The sequence below is a fragment of the Elephas maximus genome, chromosome 6 (genome assembly GCF_024166365.1).
Source record: "Elephas maximus indicus isolate mEleMax1 chromosome 6, mEleMax1 primary haplotype, whole genome shotgun sequence".
Taxonomy (NCBI): Eukaryota; Metazoa; Chordata; class Mammalia; order Proboscidea; family Elephantidae; genus Elephas; species Elephas maximus.
In genome coordinates, this window is record NC_064824.1 from 110,140,138 (window position 1) to 110,164,820 (window position 24,683).

The window sequence follows — 24,683 nt, forward strand, 5'->3', positions numbered from 1 at the left end:
ATTCCAGCATTGTTCACAACTTGGTTTCAACTTCTTTGCTATTAAAATGTTGTCTAGAAATATTGTTGTGAATGCATTTCACATATTAATCCGTCTAACCTTACTTTAGAAACCTTTCAAAATTGTCAAAATATTCCTGTCATAAACCATTGTTTCTATTAAATAAGTAAACTTAAATGTACACCAAAATAACAGAGGCCCAAAAGCTTGATAATACACTCTTTATCCAGGAAATAGGCAAACAGACACTCACAAACATTGCTCTTGGGAAAGTAAATTGTTAAAGCTTTTGTGGAGAACAAGAGCTCCATGTTGGTCATCTTCATTAAATTAAAATACACATCCTTGACTCGGCAAATTCCATTTTGAGGAATTAATACTACAAATAAATTTATACACATATATCCAAGTCAAAGACATCCCGATGTAGTAATAGCATACATGTTATATGCTGTCGCATCAATTACAACTCACAGCTACTTTATACGACAGGGTAGAACTGCCCTGTAGGGTTCCCTAGGCTGTAATCTTTATGGGAGCAGATTGCCAGGTCTTCTCTCCTGCAGAGTGACTGGTGGGTTCAAACTGCTGATCTTTCAGTTAGCAGCTGCCAAGTGCTTACCCATTGCACCACCGGCTCTCAGAACACGCAGAGCATGCTAATATTTGTTGTCTATGGGTTACTGAAGGACAAAGATTGAACACAGGAAGGACACATTCTACTTTATGCTCTTTTATATTTTATGAATTTTGAACATGACAATGTCCATGATATTTTAAAAAATATATAAGAAATCATTCACCATTGAGAATATGTATTTTCCTACATCTTTTTCTTTGGTTGCTCTCAATAAGTAGTTCTTCTTGTATTTCTTTATTAAACAAGGTCTAGCAAATACCATGAGCTGAGACAAATTGGAAATACCTGAGCTTTTATCCAATAGTGTAATAAAACTCCACAATGTCCAATATTTGTACTTTCAAATTTTCAACAACATTTTCTACGTGTCTCCCATGCTAATAAGGGAATACATTTCAAATTGACTCCACACTGTTTGCCATATATGATTTCAGCTATTTTTATTGCATCAGAAAATACAAGCGTTTATCATTCTCATAGGTCCTCTCCCTCTACCCATCCTTCTTTCCTTCTCCCGTTCCTCACCCTTCTTCTGCTCCTCCTCTTTCACTTTTTAAATGAATACATGGCGATACAGCTATTTGGAGAAAATATTGAGATACTAGTTAACTTGAAATGGAGTTACTATTATTTTGCATACTTCTGGATTTCCTACTTCTGATGGACAGACTCTGAAGTTATAGCTGATATCACCACAACTGTGCTGCTGAGATCATTAACCTAGAAAGCACAGAAAACTATAAGAAGCAATTATATTATATTACGTTCATTTAAAAGCAACAAAATTAGGCAGTATGCTTGGATAGAAGTAAAACTACCACAAGGAGGCAAAGGCTCACTTTCACCTTTCTGATGACCAGAAGTGCAAAAACATCAGTTATTAAAATTATTTGATGACTTCAATCTTAAGTTTCCTCACTCTTAAACACTTACAAGTCTGGCAATGATTTTCTGTGGGTCCCCAGCATCGGCCAGTACAGGACTTATGGCAACGTCCACCTGCAGAACAGGAAACAGGACACGCACATTATAATCTTTCTCTCCTTGGCTAGAAGTAACTCCTCAAAGGAAAAACTTTTGCTCTTTTACGAGGATTTTTAGGCTATACTAGAGTTAAAACGTAGTCCATAAAATGCCTGCTTAAGTAGCAAAACCTGAATATAAGTCAAATATAAGTGAAGCTGAAATACAAACCCTGATATTCAAAATCCTCTCATCATTTTATAAGAAAAGGAAAGAAATAAATTTGTAAATTTCCACAGAATGTTAAAAGTAAATGTTGGCATTAATTGAGTTTTTATTTTAACTATTGAACATTGTTATTTTATTGATCTAATTTCAAGAGCTCATGGTTTACTGATACCAGCAGATATTAAAAGTTAAATCAATAGCTAAAAAAGTTGATGTCTATAGAAAATAAGTATATATTCTTATAAACACATGAAGAACCATCAATATAAAAGGTACCATACATTATTTAGATTCTTCACATAAAAAATTCAAGCATTTTTTAAAAACTTATTTTTTAGAAAGCTCCATTTCAATTATTTGATTGACACTTCTAAAATATTTGTTGATAGTATCTTTATTTCAAATACTAGCCTTTATCTTCTAGATTTGCATCTTCCTCTTAAAGACTGCACTACTGTGTTCACTTGCCTCAACACACGCAGTTGCCTCACAGAGGAATCCCCAGGGACTATTCACTAGAAAGGAGCCCTGGGTGGTGCACATGGTTTGTGCTCAACTACTGACCTCGCTATGAGTCGGAATCGACTCGACGGCACTGGGTAGGACTAACCTAAAGATTGGGGGTCCCATCTCACCCAGTGACACTGTGGAAGCAAGGTCTTGTGATGTGCTTCTATAAAGATTACAGCCAGGAAAACCCTATGGAGCAGTTCTACTCTGTAACACATAGGGTCACCATGAGTTGGAATAGACTGCATGGCCATGGGTTATTAGACAGAAGAAGATATGTATAATGACTGTTTTTGAAGTTTGCTTCTGAATTTCATAGGTTTGTCATAAATTTTGGGGGGGCACAAGGATATGGAATGGGCTTATTTTTAGAATGAAATAATAGAGATGAAAAATCTATTAAAGACTAAAGCTTTTCAATAAAATGCATTTTAATAAATCTTCTTTGTTACTTCTCTAATATTAATTGTGAAAAATAACTCTATTGCCATTGAGTCTATTCCGACTCATAGTGACCCTACAGGTCAGAGTAAAACTGCCTTATAGGGTTTCCAAGGCTGAAATCATTAGGGAAGCAGACTGTCACAATTTTCTCCCACTGAGCGGCTGAAGGGTTTGAACTGCCAACTATTCCTATTCAGTTAGCAGCTGAGTGCTTTAACCACTGCACCACCAGGGCTCTTTGGGATAGGTATAGTCCTATTTAAAATGTTTATTTAACAAAGTTCACCATATTGTATAAATTACAAAATAGAGTTATATCAAATATTCTCAACTTTCCCTGACCTACAGCTTTTAAACCCTCAATTTGGAAGTTTGCATGGCCTTTTTTTAATCCCCTTATAAGACTGCCTGCTTCAACCCATACTGCTAAGTGTTTATAAGGTTAAGGTGTAGATTCGGCAGACACACTTTCTTAAGCTGAACTTTCCTCATCATTCTATCCTTCTGGAAGTAACCAGTTAACCAACCAGTTGCCACTGAGTCGATTCTGACTCACAGCATCCCTATGTATGTCAGAGTAGAACTTTGCTCCATAGGGTTTTCAATGACTGGTTTCTCGGAAGCAGATCACCAGCCCTTTCTTCTGAGGCACCTCTGAGCGGGTTCCAACCTCCAACCTTTTGGTTAGCAGCTGAGTGCATCAACCATTTGTACCACTCAGAGGCTGTACTACTTCCAAGTTAATATAATACTTAGGCTCAATCCCAGTCACCTTCTTAAAAGTACTAGGATGTTTGCTACAACGGAGTTTATTTAAAGCAATTCTGTCTGTGAAGCACTGCTGCTGACATCACCAGCGTATAATATCCTGTCACTCTACCATCTGTTTATTTAGATCCAAACACATTATAACGACGTAATGCAAGCTCATTCTAGCTGACAGGAAAAGGACTCCATCTGGCCTGAACAATATAACTTTAATCAATGATAATGATAATTATTATTAAAACCTACTGGAGTTCTTTTGTATAAAGCTAATAAATCTAAATTGATTTATACCAACGGAAATTAGAAAGGACTGTGAGACAAAATGGAAAGCAATAAAAACTTTTTTGAGTACAAACTTTATATGAGAAAGTAGCTAATGTTATGGTGTTTCTTTAGATGTGTTAAAATCCTTTAAACAGACCCATAAGTGGTCTGTTAATTGATCATATCTGAAGCAGAGGATGGTCTACCACTTAATCTAGGACTTTTTTGATTTGTGTTTGTGGCTAATAAAATATTTAGCTTTATTCTTTGTGGCCAGAATACTATCTGTAGCTGGAGGAAAAAAAAAAAGCTAAGTAAAATTAAAACAAAAAAACCTGTTGCCATCGAATCAATTCTGACTCATAGTGATTCCTACAGGACAGAGTAGAAGTTCCCTATAGGGTCTCCAAAGAGCAGCTGGTGGATTCGAACTGCTGAGCTTTTGGTTAGCTGCCGAGCTCTTAACCACTGTGCCACCAGGGCTTAATATTCTCAATATTCCTCTCCTATTGGATGACATATGTCTAATTTCTTATTTTTGACATTTTAATTTACCAGTCAGCCTGCCTCCAGATACTTTGTTGATGGCTCTTGACAAAGTATCACGGCAATGCCCGCCTATTTGGAAAGAGGCAATGTAGTGCCCATACATATACCAAAACCAAACCCACTGCCATCGAGTCGATTCCGACTCATAGCGACCCTATAGGACAGAGTAGAACTGCCCCATAGAGTTTTCAAGGAGCACCTGGAGGATTTGAACTGCCAACCTCTTGGTTAGCAGCCATAGCACTTAACCACTATGCCACCAGGGTTTCATATACACACACACAAATGTTTAAATAACTTAACCTTGACAGTCTACTTGCTGTTATAAGATTTTTTCATTGCTGTTTAAGAAGGAATACCATTACTACTATAACAGCAAATCTGCAAGCAACTGATTGTCCTCTGGGTTGTAACTCTGTGTTATTCTCCGTTCAGCCATTTTGCTTCATGGAAACCAAGAACAGGTAATTACTTGGACCTCATACTTCAGAATTCTGTTACCACAAATGCCTTGGTATCTTGAATTGAATGTGTGCCCATAAATGGTTGCCTACATGCCCTCCCTTCATTCGACTGTCTCTCTAGAGCTTTGACCCTTTTGGAATCTGCCCAGGCATACAGTCCGGGTTTGTCCTTCAAAAGTTTGAAATGTGTGGTGCTTATGCTAACACTGTTTTCACTGAGTTGTTGCAATTAAGTCACAATATCTGACCAAATCTTGGAGCAGAACTATTTCTGAATTAATGTATTTACCACATTTTCAGACCTGTGACATTAGTTCGATTCTTGTAGAAAACTGGGAGGTATAATTTTATAGAATATTTTGGTTAACCATGTATTAAAATACATTTTTAGCTCACTGTTTCCACCATTTATGCCACACAAAAAGTGCCAAAGAGAAAGGGAACACAGAAAGGATTTTTCTTAGTAAATTACCTGTCTAGCATACAAAAACAAAACAACAACAAACTTTCTACCATCTTTCCTTCCATTCATCAATAATTTTTTCTTGAGCACCTTCTGGGCATTAGTAATTGTGTTAAATATTGCAGATAAAATGTTGAGCTGAAACAGACATGGTTACCACCCTCTTAGAGTTTAGAATTAACTTCAAATTATTTTGAAGGAAAAAGGCTTTGACTACTCTGAATCTAATGTTCACCTTTTATGGGTTTATATAAAGAAACCAGCTTATCTGAATTTGCAACAGCCACCTAGATGAGCAAAGAAGAGTTGGACAAAGCAAGGTTGACATAAACTATTACCAATGTAATGCCTACTGGCTCAGAAGTCTCAGTTTCATCCCTTATACAATGATTTATCTATGTGACGTCTAAAGCGAGATCACACTAGAGCGGTCAGTGGAAAGGATAAGCAATAAACTTTGAAGGGTCTCTTGTTTGTCTCCATCTAACAGAAAGAGAAACGCTTTGCCTATATAGCACAGCATATTGTTTGGCACTTTCTCTTTATCCTCAAGTCTCAGGTATGCAGTTCCCTCAGGAGTACTGATTTCAAGAGAAAGGAGAATTTATATGTCCTTAATATTTTACTGTAAATTCATTTTATAAATTACTTCTCCCAGGTGTGTGTGTGTGTATATATATATATATATTTATGAAAACAGCATAGAGATGAATTAGTGAGCTACTAGGCCATGTAGGTCCCTTGGTGTCACAAACAGTTAAAGTGTGGTGGCTACTAGCCAAAAGGTTGATGGTTGGAGCCCACCCAGAGGTACCTAGGAAGACAGTCCTGGTGATTTGCATCCAAAAAGTCACAGCCTTGAAAGCCCTGTGGAGCTGTTCTGCTCTACACACGGGGTCTCCATGAGTTGGAATTGACTCAAAGGCAATCACCACCACCAACAGACCATATAAATGGAAGAAGTCTTTAACTTACCAATGCCGTGTAAATTTGCCTATTTGCATGCCTGAACTTGCTATATGATTCTTTTTCCATTGTTTATTGTCACAATTCTTTTAAAGCTATGTAAGAAAATATGCTATTATTTCAGTTGAAAATGAAGAATGTGACATCCTCATATAGCTTAGTGTTAGTGTAGTAATTTAAATGAATTATCTCCATCTCCTGTCATTCTGGCTCAATCAAAGAGATGAAATATACAACAAAATTTTAAAAATATATTTCTATTACTTTAGTAACTATTTTTTTATGTGCTTCAGATGAAGGTTTACAGAGCAAATTAATTTCTTATTAAACAATTAATGCACATATTGTTCTGTGACATTGGTTGCCAACACCATGATGTGTCAACACTCTTCCCTTCTTGACCTTAGGTTCCCCATTACCACCTTTCCTGTCCCCTCTTGCCTTCTCGTCCTTGCCCCTAGGCTGCTGTGCCCATTTAGTCTCATTTTGGTTTTATGTGCCTGTCTGATCTTTGGCTGAAGGGTGAACCTCAGGAGTGACTTTGTGACTGAGCTATAAGGGTGTCCAGGGGCCATACTCTTGGGGTTTTTCCAGTCTCTCTCAGACCAGTAAGTCTAGTCTTTTTTTGTGAGTTAGAATTTTGTTCTACATTTTGCTCCAGCTCTGTCTAGGACCCTCTATAGTGACCCCTGTCAGAGCAGTCGGTGTAGTAGCCAGGCACCATCTAGTTATGCTAGACTCAGTCTAGTGAAGACTGTGGTCTATTAAAAAATATTTTAATCTTTTAAAATAAGTCCTGATTATTCCACACCAGCATTATTTTATTTCACAGGCAATCACCTTCACTTTATCAATGCATTATTCATTGTGGAAATTTGCAAATATGACTAAGTTCATCTTTTATGCTTGTCCAGCAGATGTTACTAAAAATGTAGTTTTTGCATTCTTTTTTCAGGAAGTAGAATCCCTGTTACACTTCAATATTTTTAAGATTCATAAACTCTTGCTAGAAGTTTGACTTGTTTGTGTGACTTCCTCACAGCAGAGGCGGGATTTAATATGTACCTCTATAATGCTTTTTGCAAGTAATACACCAAGACAGCTGAAGAGTTACAAAGTATGAAACCACTGGCAACCATAAAAAAATTATATCCTCGAACTGCTTCCAGCTAAAGGCAATGCAGTTAGATTCCTAGAACCTTCTCTTGGTTCTTTTAAAAACTGACAGTCCTTGACCTCTTACAACTCCTTTTCTCAGGAAAGAAGTGAGAGAATAATATTTTTTCATGACCATAAAATTCAAAGAGGAAAGTGGAACTTTAATTGAAAGTTTACACTCAACTAGTCTGTGTTCTTGGCTGGGATACAAAAATGAATGTCAGTGTCATGCCCTCAGGAAGCTCTCAGGGTATAGGAAAGAAGCAGAGAGATAGACAAGTGATCATAATAACCATATTATTCGTTAAAATATAGATATGCATAAAGGGGCCCTGGCGGAACAATGGTTAAGTGTTTAGCTGCTAACCAAAAGGTTGGTGGTTTGAACACATCAAGCTCTATGGGCGAAAGGCCTGGCAATCTGCTTCTGTAAAGGTTATAGCCAAAAAAAAAAAAAAAAAATGGGGCAGTTCTACTCTGTCACATGAGGTGACTGTGAGTCAGATCAACTCGATGGCACCCAACAACAGAAACAACATAGGTATGCATAAAGTAAAGAGGAAGGATTTGAAAAAGGCTCTGCAGAGGGATGGGCACTTCAGCTGGTCATGAATGCCCAGGAAAGGTTAGTCCAGTAGGGAAGGGAAAAGAAGGAGAATTCCAGATTGCAGCATTAAGCTAAGCAGTGACACAAAGGCATTGGTGAGCAGGATCCCTTGGGGCCATGATGAGTATTTGGGATCCCTTGAGCACATTGCATAATATATCTGGAGTGTGAGATTACAAAGTGTTTTAAATGTCTTGATGAACAGCTTAGAATTTACCCTGTATGGATATTTTGGAGTTGGCCAAATGTGTTTGAACAAGGAAATGGCATGATTTGACTTGTGTTGTTAAGAGATAACTCTACCTGGAGGAAAGAAGAAGGTTTCAGATCATGTTTCTTAAAATTTAGTGTTCACACTTTTGTAGCTTGTACAAAATGATGATTTTTTTAGTGTGGGTTGAGGTACAGAAATCCATGTTTTTAAAAAACAATTCCAGAGATTCTGATGTTGATGTTTCTAAGACGACAAAGTGGGCATAAGAGACACTGGCTTGGCATATCATTGCAGACTCTGTTAACATCATGGCCATATTTTCAAACAATACTTTGCCTAAAGTGTTAGACTGCATCAGATGCTTGGTAACTGTTATGGATTGAATTGTGTGCCCCCAAAATGGGTTGTAAATCCTATCCTCTTTGTCTGTGGTTATAATCCCATTGGGGAATGGGTTGTTTTTGTTATATTAATGAGGTAGGATTAGTATAGTGTGTCTTGAGTCAATCTGTTTTGAGATATAACCCTTTGCCATCCAGTGATTTGACTTTCGAGATATAAAAGAGATCAAACAGGCAAGCAGACAAACAAAGATGGGGGAAGAGAGATACCAAGCCACATGAAGATAGCCCAGGAGCAGAAGCTCAAAGTGACAAGAACTTTCCCCTAGAGCAGACGGCGAGAAAGCCTTCCCCTAGAGCCAGCACCCTGAATTTGGATTTCTAGTCTCCTGACAGTGAGAAAATAAATTTCTGTTTTTTAAAGCCACTCATTTGTGATATTTCTATTACAGCAGCACTAGATAACTAAGATAGGAACCAAACTTTCAGACTTAAACAGTATAAAAACCTCTCATTTCCCAATGTTTACTACTTGATTTGTAGACGTATTTCCATCAAATTGCATTTTTCAACAATAAAAAAATGCAGTTACTTTTTTCACCTTTAAATTACTATAAACCACCTGTATGATAGTAAAATTATAACTGCAGCAAATGGTATACTAGTAGGAATTTATGATATTACTCGAATGAGGAACTGTTCTTTTTTTATCAGATCTTAATACTTTCCTTGTTCTTGTCTAACAGTTCTCATTGTCATATGTTTATTTATCTCTGCCCTGTTGGAATGTAAATTGACTTTACTCTTTCAGCCTCAGTTCAATTTTCCTATCTTGCCTCTTGATGTGAAAATAAATTATTGAAAGAAAACTTTACATTGTATACATTTCTCTAGTTAAGAAAAGATGGGCAAGTACATCACTAGCTAGGAAGTCAATGTTAAAAATTAAAAATAATAGAGTTGGAGTTTTTATCCCAGATGGTGTAAATGATTTGCTCTCAGCTACTAACATAAAGGTTGGCAGTTTGAATCCACCCAGCTGCACTGTGGGAGAAAGTCCTAACAATCTCCTTCCATGAAGACTACAACCAAGAAAACCCTATGGAGCAGTTTTACTCTGTAACGCATGGGATCATGGGGTTGCCGTGAATGGAACTGACTCCACGGCAATGAATTTGGGTTTTTTTTTAGTTTAACAAATTAAATCAGGAGTCAGTAGTTTAAATGTCTTAAATGGTCCAAACCAAAACCAAACCTGTTACCTTAAAGTCACTTCCAACTCATAGAGACCATACAGGACAGAGTAGAATTGCCCCACAGTGTTTCCAAGGCTATAATTTTTAAGGAAGCAAACTACCACATCTTTCTCCCACAGAGCAGCTGCTGGTTCAATCCGCTGACCTTTCAGTTGGCAGCTGAACGCTGTATAACTACTGTATAAACAGGCCTCGTTTTTAAACAGTCACTTTTACACTTTTACACTTGGGTAGTCTGAAAAATGGTTAAGAACTCATCTGCTAACCAAAAAAAAAAAAAAAGAGTGCCATATATACTACTTATGTGGATCAAGATTAATTTTGAACAAAGATGTGAAATATATCAAGTTATTTGGCTGCACCATCATTATCCCCTTCCTTAGGGCCTCAACTCCCTACCGCTAATCTCTGATTGCCAGAGCCTGTATATCTCTCACAGGGCCACCTTAGACAGGATTTCAGTCTGAAATCCTGGCCAAGATCCTTCTCTTTCTCATTCTTCCCTTCCTACCTAAATCCCTCCTCCCATTCTTCCTCTGTACATAGCACATGCACTGGCCAGTTATCTAGCACACAGTGGTGTACTAAGGTTTGAAGGTGTCGTGTCTACTTAGTAAACTTTCATTTTCCCTGAGGCTTTCTGGATACACAAATCAATCTGGAGGAAAAATGACAATACCAGGAACTCCAGGAACAAACAGAAGGCTGGACTGGTTTCCTGGAGAAACCTAGGAGACCATTGTTTTCAAAACCCCTTTGTTTTTCAAAATTCTACCACAGAGGCAAACAAACAGCCCTGTCATTAGCATGTTCAGTGTAGATCTATTGTTACCTACAAATTCAAGGAGAATGGCCAGATCTACACAAATTTCAATAATGAGAGGGAAAATTGATAAGAAACAATTTAGAAACTAAAATTGTTTATTATCATTTATGTCTGACTACATCAGGTGATAGTTCAGCTAGACCATATGAAGAACAGGGCATCAGGATTGGAGTAAGACTCATTAACAACCTGAGTTATGCAGATGACAGTATCTTGCCTGCTGAAAGTGAAGAGGACTTGAAGCACTTACTGATAAAGACCAAGGACCACGGCCTTCAGTATGGATTACCCCTCAACATAAAGAAAACAAAAATCCTCACAACTGGACCAGTGAGGAACATCATGATAAATGGACAAAAAAAAAAAAAAGGACGTTGTCAAGGGTTTCGTTTTACTTGGATCCACAATCAACACCCAAGGAAGCAGCAGTCAAAAAATCAAAAGACACATTGCGTTAGGCAAATCTGCTGCAAAAGACGTCTTTAAAGTGTTGAAAAGCAAAGATGTCACCTTGAAGACTAAGGTGAGCCTGACTCAAGCCATGGTATTTTCAATTGCATTATATGCATGTGAAAGCTGGACAATGAATAAGGAAGATTGAAGAAGAATTGATGCCTTTGAATTGTCGTGTTGGTGAAGAATATTGAATATACCATGGACTGCCAAAAGAATGAACAAATTTGTCTTGGAAGAAGTACAACCAGAATACTCCTTAGAAGCGAGAATGGCGAGACCGTGTTTCACATACTTTGGACATGTCGTCAGGAGGGATCAGTCCCTGGGAAGGACATCATGCTTCGTAAAGGGTCAGCGGAAAAGAGGAAGACTCTTAACAAGATGGATTGACACAGTGGCTGTAACTATGGGCTCAAGTATAACAACAATTGCGAGCACTGCACAGGTCCAGGCACTGTTTTGTTTTATGGTACATAGAGTTGCTGTGAGTTGGAACTGACTCGACAGCACCTTATAATAACAACAATATCAGGTGATAGTAAGAGTGATTGATAATTAGAAATAACCTAATATATATTATATAAAGAGAAAATAAATGTTAACAGACTAAAGGGATCAAATTTCTCATTGAATGGAAAGCTACGATAAAGTACAGTTTATAATATTATTTTTCAGTATATTCAATAATCCCCCTAAACACACCTCCAAAAACTTCTTTTTGGCTACTACAACTAATAGAGAAAACTTAAAAGATAAAAATAGTAAAAGGTCCAAATCCGTTCTGGGAAAGTCATATTTTTATTAACAATAAAAGGATTTCATTTTACTTGGTTCCACAAGCAATGCCCATGGAAGCAGCAGTCAAGAAATCAAACAACCGATTGCATTGGGCAAATCTGCTGCAAAAGACCTCTTTAAAGTGTTCAAAAGCTAAGATGTCACTTTGAGGACTAAGGTTCCCCTGACCCAAGCCATGATATTTTCAATCATCTCATATGCATGTGAAAGTTGAACAATGAATTAGAAGACAGAAGAAGAATTGATGCCTTTGAATTACAGTATTGGCGAAGAATATTGAATATACCATGGACTTCCAGAAGAACAAACAAGCTTGTCTTGGAAGAAGTACAGCCAGTATGCTCCTTGGAAGCAAGGATGGTAAGACTTAGTCTCATGTACTTTGGACATGTTATCAGGAGGGACCAGTCTCTGGAGAAGGACAGCGAAAAAGAGAAAGATTTTCCACAAGATGGATTAACACAGTGGCTACAACAATAAGCTCAAACATAGCAATGATTGCAAGGGTGGCATGGAACCAGGTAGTGTTTCGTTCTGTTGTACACAGGGTCGCTATGAGTTGGAGCCGACTCAGTGGCGTCTATCAACAACAACATAGCTGCTTAGCACAGAGTAAACCAAACCCATTGCGTCGAGTCAATTTTGACTCATAGCAATCCTATAGGACAGAGTAGAGCTGCTCCATAGGGTTTCCAAGGAGTGCCTGGTGGATTCGAACTGCTGACCTTTTGATTAATAGCCAAGCTCTTAACCACTATGCCACCCAGGTTTCCTAGCACAGAGTAGAATATAGAAATTCCACCTGCAGTGGAACAGAATCAGTTCCAGTTGTAACATATAAACAAGTGGTCTGAACAAATTAGAAAACCTTAACAACAGACTTAAAGGCGATAATAAGATGTGTCTGCTATTTGCGATCAACAACAACAACAACAATAAAAACGATAGATTCTTTTAAAAGCATTTACTATGAACTGGTCAGGGCCACTAGGATGTCCAGAAGCATCTTTCACAGTGTAGTCTATCTGGATGGTACCCCCCTGGAGTTCTTTAGTGTACAACCTATTCAACCATATGTGGTGGTGGCCCTCCCAGGAACGTTTTAAGAATTTACATATATTAAGTAATTCAATCCTCACATAACACTAATAGCTGATATCCCCCCAGATTTGCATATCTAGCCCAGAGTCCTTAAATAGTCTTCAATATCTGAGGTTCTTCTCTATGCCTCCATAAACTTATCTCCTGCTGTTTTCCTTGTGGCTTTCTTTTCATTTTCTCCTGTTGTTCTTGGAAAATATTCCTCTCATTTTCTTCTGTAGTTCTTGGAAAGTAAAAGTGCACTCCCACTTAGGGCCTTTGCACCTTCTGTTTCCTCTCCCTGGACCTCTCTTTCTCTGGTGGCCCATGGACAAATCGCTCATCTGCTCATTTGCTCCAAGTCTGTTCTTAGATGCCACCTGTCAGTGAGGTTGTCCCTAGACCATACTATTAACACATTTACTAGGATTTATATCTAAGACAAGTGCAAGTTAATAACATTATAAAATAGAAAAATATAAAAAATAAAAATTCTACCTTTTGGTATTTTTCTTTCTTTGAAGTACACACACTGTTTTTAAAATACACAATATTTTATATAGCTTTGTGACCTGATAGCTTCACTTTAGATTTTATCCTGAACGTTTTCTGGTGACACTAGTTTTGAAAAATGTGATTTATATTTCTCAGTGGATTTAGCTGCCATCATATAGCCAGATTCCATACAGACATACAGACAAACAGATCAACTTACCTTTCATCATACAGACAATTGAATTATGAGATATTTTGGTGGCACATAGTAGGATATCAATTCATGTTTTAAAATAAATAAATATATATACACGTTAAGAAAATATCACTAATTTAATGTTCTATTTTTAAGAAGACCTATAGCTCATGGAGTGATAATTTTTGTATCAGAAAGAATTTGGCCATGTTTTTCATGCATCTTTCTGTAAAATAGTAATGCAATCTGGAAGAGTTAGATGACGATTTGTTGATGATTGGCAGATGCGTCAGAACGTTTGATAAAGGGATGGATGTGCTGGCCTGGAAGGTACACTCTAGCAGCTCGCTAAAGGCCTCTGTACACATCTATCATATTTGGCCTTTAATCGCTGAGTTGGATAAAGCAATTGAACTATGTTTCCCATATTTACAGATGATACAAATCTGGAAAGAATAGTGATTGCTCAAACGTTGGATAAACATTCGGATTAAAAAATAACTTGGTGGTTGTAGTGATGTGCTAAAATTAACAACATGAAATTTAATTATAGCAATGTAAATTCCTTTGTTTTTGGTTCTGAAATAATATTTCACGTGGATACAAACAAATACACACACACGTGTATGTGTATGACACAGGTTAGAATTTCAATTCTCACTCTGTTACTGTCTGCGTCATTCTTAAGGCAGGCTAGTTAACTTCTCTGGCTCTGTTTTTGGTTTAGTTTTTTGTATTTAAGTGTTTACCTTATTCATGGGAGTTTACACAATGCTGCATAATCCAGTCTAACCCATCAACATCATGAGCCTCACCACATCATCTAACATTTGTTAAGCATTTTTTACATTCTATTCAATGGACTCAGTGCTTTGCACATACTATCTCATTTAACTGTCTCAACAACACTGTAATATAGGTACTACTATTCACCCCATTTTATAGGTTAAGAAAACAGAAACTCAAAATTGGTTTAATAAGATGCACAAGGCCATTCAGTTGTCAAGCAGGATTTGAAGCAAGGTATCTCTCTCTCAAATACCTTCACTGTTTACATTAAACCTCAGTGTCCTGGTATGTGTTGTATTGGTCCCTGAAACCTAACCACACTAAATAAAAAACGCTGCTTTACTGATACAATCTGAAGGCACTCCAAATACATCAAAGTCATAAGCATCTATAACTAATAAAAATGTTATCTCCTTTGGATGGATTGTGGGTGTTTCTAACTACGAATTATGGGAACAGAATTATGGGGAATTATAAAGCAGACAGGGATACAGAAGCAAAGGCCCCTGCAGCCACCTGAGGCTTTCTCCACACCTGGTGGTCGTCCTTAAAGTGCAGCCAGACACATCTTCTTTTGTTGCATGGCAACCATTTTTATAGACAGCATCGCTCTTCATCCAAAAATTTTGTTCTTAACCATTCGATTATTTTACTTGTTTGACTCATTAACTGTTTACAGGTAGTACCCACCTTATGATGGGTTCTATTCTGATGACTACTCTATTGTAAGTAGGTTCTGACATAAGTCAGATACCTCATTTGTTCTAATTTTCATTATTATTGTCTTTTATTATCTTTTTATTTATTTATTTATTGTCTTTTTATTATTTTTTTTTTATTATCAGTAGCTGAATAAATCCAATTTTTGTCTTTGAGGGTTGGAAATATTACAGCTGAAATGATAACATCAGCAAATTACATGCCAGAACATTGTATACTATATAGTATACATTACTAATGAAGTAGTCCCACAAAAAAAAAAAAAAAAAAAAAAGATGGTTGTAAATGCGGTTCACCGTAATTGGAATATGTCGTAAGTTGGGGACTACCTGTATTCAGGTTCATCAGTAAATGGGGCTAAAATAAATATTAATATACGCAAATTTTAGTAATTGGGATTTATTTGTAAAGGAGTATGTGACAGAAACTTACGCCCAAAGTTCAGGGAAGCTATAATATTTACAATCCTATTTTTATGGCGTCCATAACCAGTTTACAATAGTATCATTTACTTCACTAGATGTTCATATAAATGTTGGTAAAATGCAGAAAACACAAGCTTTGAAATCATTTTCATCTGCATTTAGTCTTTTTTACTTAAAATCTGTGGGATCTTGGTCAAGTAACTTTAGCTAAGAGCTTACTTTTATCATGACTAAAATATAAAAAAATATATAGATGATGATAATTACTTCATAGAGATGTTTGGGATGACTAAGTGAAATAACATGCATAAAGTACCTGGCATGTAATAATTGTTAATTCATGTTAGTTTTTTACAGTGTATGTAAAATTCTGGAGGATATCAAAGACAGACGAGAGATGGAGAAAGTCAGCAGAAGCAGATATGTCAAATAATTGGGAGGCAGAAGTATTTAAGCGGACAGAATTGAAATGACAAGTAAGGCACCACAGACCAAGCAATAAGGTGTCAGAGGAGCTGGAGCCTAATGACCTTTGACGAAGTTTTGAGAAGCTACCATCTCAGCAAGAATGTTACTAATAATCCAAAAGCAGTGAAATCTCACTCTGCCCCTGGAACAACACATTTTTGTATAATTCAGCCTGGTGTGCATGGAGGGAGAGAAAGGGGATAGAGAGGGTACCAACGTATTTGTTAGAAAGGGAGACAGAAACTCAGTGTGGAACAATATGTTGGATTAGTGCACAGGATTAGATGTCACTGATGCTGAGATCTTTGCCCACTCCATGACCTTCTTCTGTGAGACTGCTGCTCAGGGGGTTAAAGGATCCTCAAGGCACTGTAACCACCTACATATTCTATTTGTGAGCTTCTGAGCGGTGTCACATTCCAGAAGCATGGTTCAATAGCCAAAATTTCGAACAAAGAAATCTACTCCTCTCAGAGGGTATTAATTAAATGGGATCCAAAGCATAGCCCATGGCAACAGTTCTAACCCTTTTCTCATTTACCAATTTTCTCATGTAACTCCCATTCTTTGAAGCTTCTTATTTGCTACAGCCCTGCCCCCAAGCTTTCACTCTCTGTGCCTTCCCCCCATCCTCAACACCTTCACCCTTTTCCCTCCCATTGTATCATTATCACATAGATTTACTGACTGTGTCATTCCCCCTAAGTGCTGTCTTTGTTTCATCCAGCTTTTTGGTGAAATAATTCTCTGCCCATTTTTGATTACACATACTAATTGTGTATTGAAATATTTTGAGAACACTGTGTGTGTATGTGTGTGTGTGTGCGTGCGTGTGTCTGGAGGTGGGAGGGACTGTTTGGTCAGGTAGGCTGGAAGGATCAGGATGGCAGACACAGAATGCTTGATGGGGATGGAAGATGGTGAATATTCCCAAATTTTATCCTGTCATAGTAGGCATTATTTGAGAAGCAATATACTGGTTCTCTTCTATTATGAACATAAAGAAGTTCTAATAATCTGTGTGTAGCATGGTCTCCAAGGGCTTCCACCCTTTGTTGTACTCATCTGGCTGCAACCTAGATAGCACCAAGAATTGAGCTATCTCTTTTAGGAATTAGCACGAAATAGATATTATCATAGGGAAACAGAGATGGACAGAATGATTACGAGCTCCTAAAGGAAAGGAACCATTGTTTCCCCAGAATACCTAATAGTTCTTAAAACATAGTAGGCCCCCAGATTAACCAGCCCAACATTTCCTTTACTCAGGGGCCAATATCTTCACACTGTAGTGCTAACCCAGCTTCTTCAACCCTGAGTAAACTTTGAAAGGTCTTATGATGTCTGTGGTTTGGGACTTTATAGTTATGGCTTGGGCCATTAATCTTGTAGCCTCCCTTTTTTATTATATCTGAGATTGCGACTGAGTTTTGTTACAGATTGCTAGCCTGTAGCAGTCAGTTGTGGAGATGAGACATCACTGAGATAGATAACGAAGAAAAATGGGTAACAAATTGGAAAAGATTAGGTAGCTCCATGGCACTATATTAAACAAACTCTTCTGAGGTATAGCAGCCAGAAGTCTCATCTTATGTTCCTACCATTATTTTATCTGCCAAAGGGACTTAGCTATATATATAGATCAAGCTTTCACATTTAAAATAAAAACAATCCACATTAACAAACAGGCATATTTCTAAAATGCCACTGTAAGCCTGAGGAATGGAAATAGGATTTTAAAATTGATGGAGGTTGTAAGAAGTGACCCAAAAGGCATTACAGTAAGTAATAAGCCCGAAATGTCTTGGTCTAAGATGTTTTCATTAATTCACCATTGAAGTTCACACACAAAAACTAAAATTCAAGGAAAATGGATTTATAATATATTTTAAAATTCAATTCCATCAACAAGCTATTTCAATGGAGTTGATATACTACTAGGCAGGTCTGAAAGCTGAGCTTTTTTTTTACAGGAAAAAAGATATATGATTTGCAACCCACAGCATATACAACTATTGTATTCCATTGCAACATGATTTAAACTTAGTATCAGCCCCACTACCTATCATTCTGCCCCAGTTCTCTCTTTTCCTAAAAAAAATTGTGGTCTTATAACACACTGAAATACAAATACTTATCAGCTAGCATATTAAAGAGTTAATCATAAAAAAAATAACTTAGATATATTGAGATTTTATTACCTATCAGGCACGGTTATAAACAATTTATTTCTCACAGGAACTTTAGGGCGTAAGTACTACTAATATTCCATATTACAGATGAGGAAGCTGAGGCTAGAAAAGTTTAATAACTTGCCCAAGGTCACACAGTAAGTAATAGGCCTGGGGTTGTAGCCCAAGAAATACTAGCTTCAGAGCCTACAGTCAACCAATATAACCATGTGTCTAATTCATGTTAGCAGATATAAAAATAGAATAGTCATTTGGTACAGAGGAGAAGAGAGCACACAAAATATATTAAAAACACACCTAGGAACACAATAAGGCCTGGTTTCTGATGGTATTACTGGGGAAAGTCAATGGATTTTAGGAAGTCAAGAAACCTTTAGGCAAGGCTGTTGATAGAGATCAACAGACACTAGTCATATCATCGAGAGAAGTGACTGTGCCTGGAGATAAAATGATGATTTGGGGCACTTGCCAAAATCTCTGATGCTTGTGAGGAATGAGCAGAGAGTAACAGCTGACCTCAGGAGGGCAGGGGAGAAGGTGTTGCAAGTGGATGTCAAGAGTCTTACAAAAGGTATCCTTCCTTCCACAAAACTATAGGTATAATTGCTTATTAATGATCATGGGAAGCTAAGAGAAGGCTGACCACAATTCCCAGCTTTGAGGTAGGATGAGGAAAAGTAATGTCTTTATAGGAGGATCAGATTCCAATTATAAGCAATAAAAATCATGTAACTCACATGTATTGAACACTTACCATGTGCCAGGCATTGTTTTAAATATTTTCATCTGTTACCCCACAATACAGATCATTTTTCTAGTGAGAAAAATGAGAACAAGAGAGGCTATGCAACTGAAGTTAGAAACTCTTGGAGTCAAGATTAAAACCCATGAGAAAACCCAGAGCTTGAGCTCAACCACTAGGCTATCCTTAAAAGCAAAGAAGCAGAGGGAGCGTATTGCAAAGATGGTAAAGATGCAGGGGACATTGCCCTGGAACAAGGTCTGGTAAAAGGCTTTGAGAAGGAGGGTCAGGAGAGTGAGGGGTGAAGAGACACAGTGCTGACTGACTTTTCTCTACATATAATTGCCAATTTAAATGTATAAAAATATTTAGCATATATTATACCCTTAATTTACTACTTTTTTTTTTTCCTCAAAACATTTAGGTCCACTGTATAGATTTAAAAAAAGGATTCACTATTTTCTAGGAATGTTACGGAAACCCTGGTGGCATAGTGGATAAGCGCTACGGCTGCTTACCAAAAGGTTGGCAGTTGGAATCCACCAGGTGCTCCTTGTAAACCCTATGGGGTAGTTCTACTCTGTCCTATAGGGTTGCTATGAGTTGGAATCGACTCGACGACAACGGGTTTGGTTTTGGGGTAAGAATGTTACAAAATTACATAATATTAATTTATCTTCAGGATTTTTACATGTTACTAACCAAACTGGGGAGATTTTTGTTGATTATAAAAGTATAAGAACACTTAGACATTTGTTTATCTCACTAAAAATACACAGCAGGGATTTTCAATAAAATCCGTGATGTTTCAAATTATGAAGTGTAATGAAATTTAGAAATGAAGATGGATGGTTATCCAAGAGTGAACTGCATTAATTTTTTTTAGATTTATCATTGTATTTTCCTAGTAATTTCTTTATTCTGAAAAATACACTGTGACATACATTTTAAGTAGCTACTTTAATGCTGTATTCTCCCTGAGTACTGTGCTTGAATTCCTTCTATAGAAAATATTTTTTAAAAACTAGATCAGAATCTTTGTTTAATAAAGGACAAGAGAGGTTGGAGAATAGAAGTCATTGATTAGAACAGCTACTTTTCAGATGACTTTTCCTTAGTAAATTTTTTAGTCAGGCTTTTCTTTTATGTATTTCCCTTACTTATACTTTAAGAAGAACTTTAAGAGAAATGTCACTGCATAATTTTCTTTTTTTAAATCCCCTGCTTAGAAAGAGGACCTACAATTGCCAAAAGAATCACCTCTAAATAGAACATAATTTGTTCTTGCCAGGCAGCAGAGAATTAAAAGTTACATAGGGCTATTTGCAACAATCTAGGCTTGAAAGGTTTGCTCACTGGCTTAGCAGCTTGACCTCCCAATTCATCTTTCCCCAGCATTCTATAGAGATGTGAGCTCCATTGCCTCAACCCTCCAGTCTAGCTAGTAGCTTCTTCCCATCTCCATTCTAAGCTTTGAAATAAAATTAGCTCAATGAGACCAAAAAAAAAAAAAAAAAGAGGAGCGAGAAGACACATGCAAAACTTTTTTGCAAATATTATGAAAACGGAAACCAGAGTATCAACTCAACTTTTCAGTTACTTGTAAACATTTTTCTTTCACTTCCTAGCTTTCTCTAAGTGTTGAGAAATAAAAGAAAGGGAAAATAGTAAGCTCTTTCAATTCTACTTATTTTAAAACTAAGTTCTAATTACTTTCATTAGTAAATGAGGACAGTCATGTACATAGTAACACAAAATATGGATTACGGTTGCAGAACAGGACAGACGTATCATCCCTCTTACACATTATAAACGAATCTGAGAAAAATAGAAGAGGGTGATACAGAATGGCTTCAGTGTACTTTCATTCTATTTTATATAGTTGTTTTAAAGACCAAATGTACAATCAAGACTTTGTTACAAAAAACAACCATGAGATGCATTGTAAATCTCTTTTTTGTATTAATTGAATAATTACTGAGTCAGTAAAGGATTTTAATTTGGTAAAGATGAATCTCTTGATTTGTGAAAATTTAACTGAGTTTTTATCATTCTAGCATTTCAACCTGTCTACCTTATCTTTCCAAGCTTAAAATTCATTGAAAATTACCACACAGCAAGATGACTTAAAAATATATGCCAAAAAAAAATGCGGAAGATTACCAGATGTCTGACTGATAATTGCTTTATATTAATGTTCCCTCTTTTATATTTTGTAGCTCTAAAGCTTTTCAACACTAAAAAGTATTCAAAGCAAAATTGCTGTTTTTTCTATTCATTATTAGAGGAAACATGCAATATGCAGTATGTTTCAAGGAGACAAAGAACAAGGAATGGAAAAATCAGTAAGTTCCCAAAAAGTCCAATTGCAAAACTTCACCATTTCAGAAAATGTTAGGAATCACTACTTCAAAGAAAAGCTGATTATGTATTTTGATTGTCTGGCCTTTCTCTACTCTGTCTGAACAGTGTGAAAACCATTTTTATCATGTCAGTGACTTTTAGTTAAGTAATGATAAATATTTTCTCATGATGATTCACATATTTCAGCAAATAGTTGTGTTAAAATTTACTTTAAGTTTCTGCGAGATAATAAAATTTGAATGCTGTTCCAAATGGACAGTTTGAACTGCAGATACATGCTATTTGGAGAAATTTTTACCTCTTCAACCATTCACAGGGAGGCAGTGAGTGCTCAAGACTACATATTGCCAGCTGCTTAAGCTCTTACAGACCCCATTGGGGGCTATTAATACCCTACCTTACAGAATTTCTATGCTGATTAAAGATAGGGTTCATAAATGCCTGTGATACATCAGTTCCAGAATGGTATAGGCACCCAATAAATCACCGCTTATTGTTATCATTGAAATTAGTGGCATAGAAGTTTCACATAGCAGAATGCTACGGATTTTCTAAGAGGGGTCTCAAGCAATTTATGGTTCACTCATTTACAGCAAACCCATACATCTATACTAATTTTGAGTCAGCATACTGCCTGAAATGTATGCATCGTAGTAGACTTTGTTGATCATTTTACCAGCATAAAAATCTCATACTAGGCCGGTGCTACTTATTTCTGTCCTTAAAACCAGCTGAAGAAATGGAAGATAGGCAGATTCCATTCTTAACCCATACTTAGGCAGGCTGTCTGGCTGGATTCTGATGCAAGCCCAATTTGGAAACCATTAATCTAGTTAGGATATGGAACCATGCTACATAACAGAGATGGTATGATTTGTAGATATTTACAAATATTTTGCTTAGAATAATTGAATCTGGGGGAAAAAAAAAGTGCCATGTTCATACAAGCCAGTTAGGCTCTAAAACACATTCTCTTAACTACACAATCTGCTTTCTTAGGAAATATTATTGTCTTTCTATTTTTCCATATTGATGCTCTGATATGCTCTTATTTGCTAAATTTTTAGAAGGTAAGTTATTTCCATTATTTTGATATCCTTACAGTAATGGAAACCTGGTGGCACAGTGGTTAAGAGTTCAGCTGCTAACCAAAAGGTTGGCAGTTTGAATCCACCAGCTGCTCCTTGGAAACCCTGTAGGTCAGTTCTACTCTGTCCTATATGGTTGCTGTGAGTTGGAATCAACTGGACCACAATGGGTTTTTTTTTTGTTTTGTTTTGTTTTTGCTTATGGGGTTAAGGGTCATTGTTATAGTGCTCCAAATGAGTAAAACATTATTTGCCATATTTTTTTTTTTTCTCCTTGAAAGTTAGTTTATTAAAATAGCCCTATTTGGTCCACCATTGCAAAAACATTAGAATGCTAGATAACAAATTCTGGTAGGGATTTGTATGAGAAAAACAACACTAATTCTTCCCTCATTCTCCTAAACTTTGGATTAAGATATCACAAGTGCATTTTGGAAAACACATCTTGGTCAAATTTTTTCCAAATCGTATATTTAAAATAGTAGTGCAAGTTTAAAGTTGTTTTTCTAGACATTTCAAACTTTCTCTTCACTGTTTCAATTATAGCCCAAAGTTATGTCAATAAAAAGCCAGGTTGCTACTGAAAAGATTTTGCTGTTTTGCATTAAGAATCAGTACTATTAGACAAACATACATTAATAAGTATTTTGAAGAATATTGCTTAAAAATAAACTATTCTTGAATTCCTTATGTCAAAAGTTATATAATTTGTAGGTATTTATAATTATTACACTAAAATTGGGTTATTTAAATATCAACTGATAAAATAGAGAAATACATATACATATATCTGTCAAATATGCATGAATATATATGTGTATATATATACATATATAGCATGTATATACACATATATATATACATACACATACTTATTTATAGGAAATATATAAAGTAACTTAAGCAAATAAATATATAAAGTAACTTAAGCAAATAGATGTATATTGTCATCAGTACCTGAAAAGACTAAAAGTGAATAAACTACACGTTTCTGGACTGTAACTTTTACTTTGCATCAATTCTTTTGTGTATAAATGATAACCAAAAAACCAAACCAGACTGGTTGCTGTCAAGTCGACTCTGACTGATAGCGACCCGATAGGACAGAGTAGAACTGCCCCATAGAGTTCCCAAGGAGCACCTGGTGGATTCAAACTGCTGAAGCCACATAGCTTTTCACCACTGCCGCCAGGGTTTCCGTATAAATGATAGATAAAAGAAAATACGCCCTATGTATGTATGTGCTGATCTTTTTAATTTATTTATCTCTTAATTGAGTAAGTATTATCCATTTTCATGTCCTAGAAGAGTCAACAGAATGATGACTGGAGTCTTGTCTTCAAGAAGTTTTCATTTTAAAGAGTGATTCAAGATACTAAGCTTCAAATGGGAAAGGTTACCTAATTCAGCCTAGAGAAGAGAAGATTTCTTAGAAGAAATGACATCTGATGAATGTCTAAAAGTATAACCAGTAATTAGTCAGGCCAAGAGAAAGGACAGGGAGGTACAGGCAAGAGAACTGTAAGAGCTCAATCCATGGAGGAGAGATATATATAGACAGGAGACTGCTGAAAATTCTAAGCTCTTTGGCTTTGTTAAGACTTAACCCAGTATTAGTTAGTTGCCAGGGAAATTAGGATCGTGGTTAGATTTTCACTAGATAAATTACTTGCTGGCATCTTGTAGGGTGGATTTGTTGGGGCTAGAGACAGGAAAAGCAATTAAACGCAGGGGTTTTTAACCAGATGGCCTTCGACACCCAGAAGGTAGGAGACTGGTGAACTTGAACAAGGAAAAGTTGCAATTTTTTTTTTTTCATTAATCACTTATTAACATGTGTGATTTTTAACCATTAGAAACATAAGGACCAAACCACAGTGCAGTATTAGCATTACTGGTCACATTGTAACCAATATAAACCATAGATAGGTTTATATTATATTATAGTTGTAGATACTTTAAATTTTTTATTCTTATTCTTTTTTCAAAACTTTTTTTTACTATACTTCAGATGAAGATTTACAGAACAGACTAGCTTCTCACGAAACAATTAATACACATATTGCTTTGTGACATTGGTTGCCAAACCCACAACATGTGAACACCCTCTCCTTCTCAGTCTTGGGTTCCCCATTACCAGCTTTCTGGTCCCTTCCTGACTTCTCGTCCTTGCCCTTTGGCTGGTGTGCCCATTTAGCCTCGTTTTTGT

At 36.5% G+C, this 24,683-nt stretch overlaps 1 protein-coding gene across 3 annotated transcripts in view; it reads right to left on the bottom strand.

Annotated features, from left to right (window-relative positions):
- Positions 1-24,683, bottom strand: part of ERBB4 (erb-b2 receptor tyrosine kinase 4) — a 1,265,080-nt gene that overhangs the window by 386,976 nt on the left and 853,421 nt on the right. For all 3 annotated transcript variants that reach the window (XM_049888936.1, XM_049888934.1, XM_049888940.1), the window contains one exon: positions 1,574-1,639. In XM_049888936.1, coding sequence (XP_049744893.1) covers positions 1,574-1,639 — 66 coding nt within the window. The remainder of the gene's footprint in view (positions 1-1,573; positions 1,640-24,683) is intronic.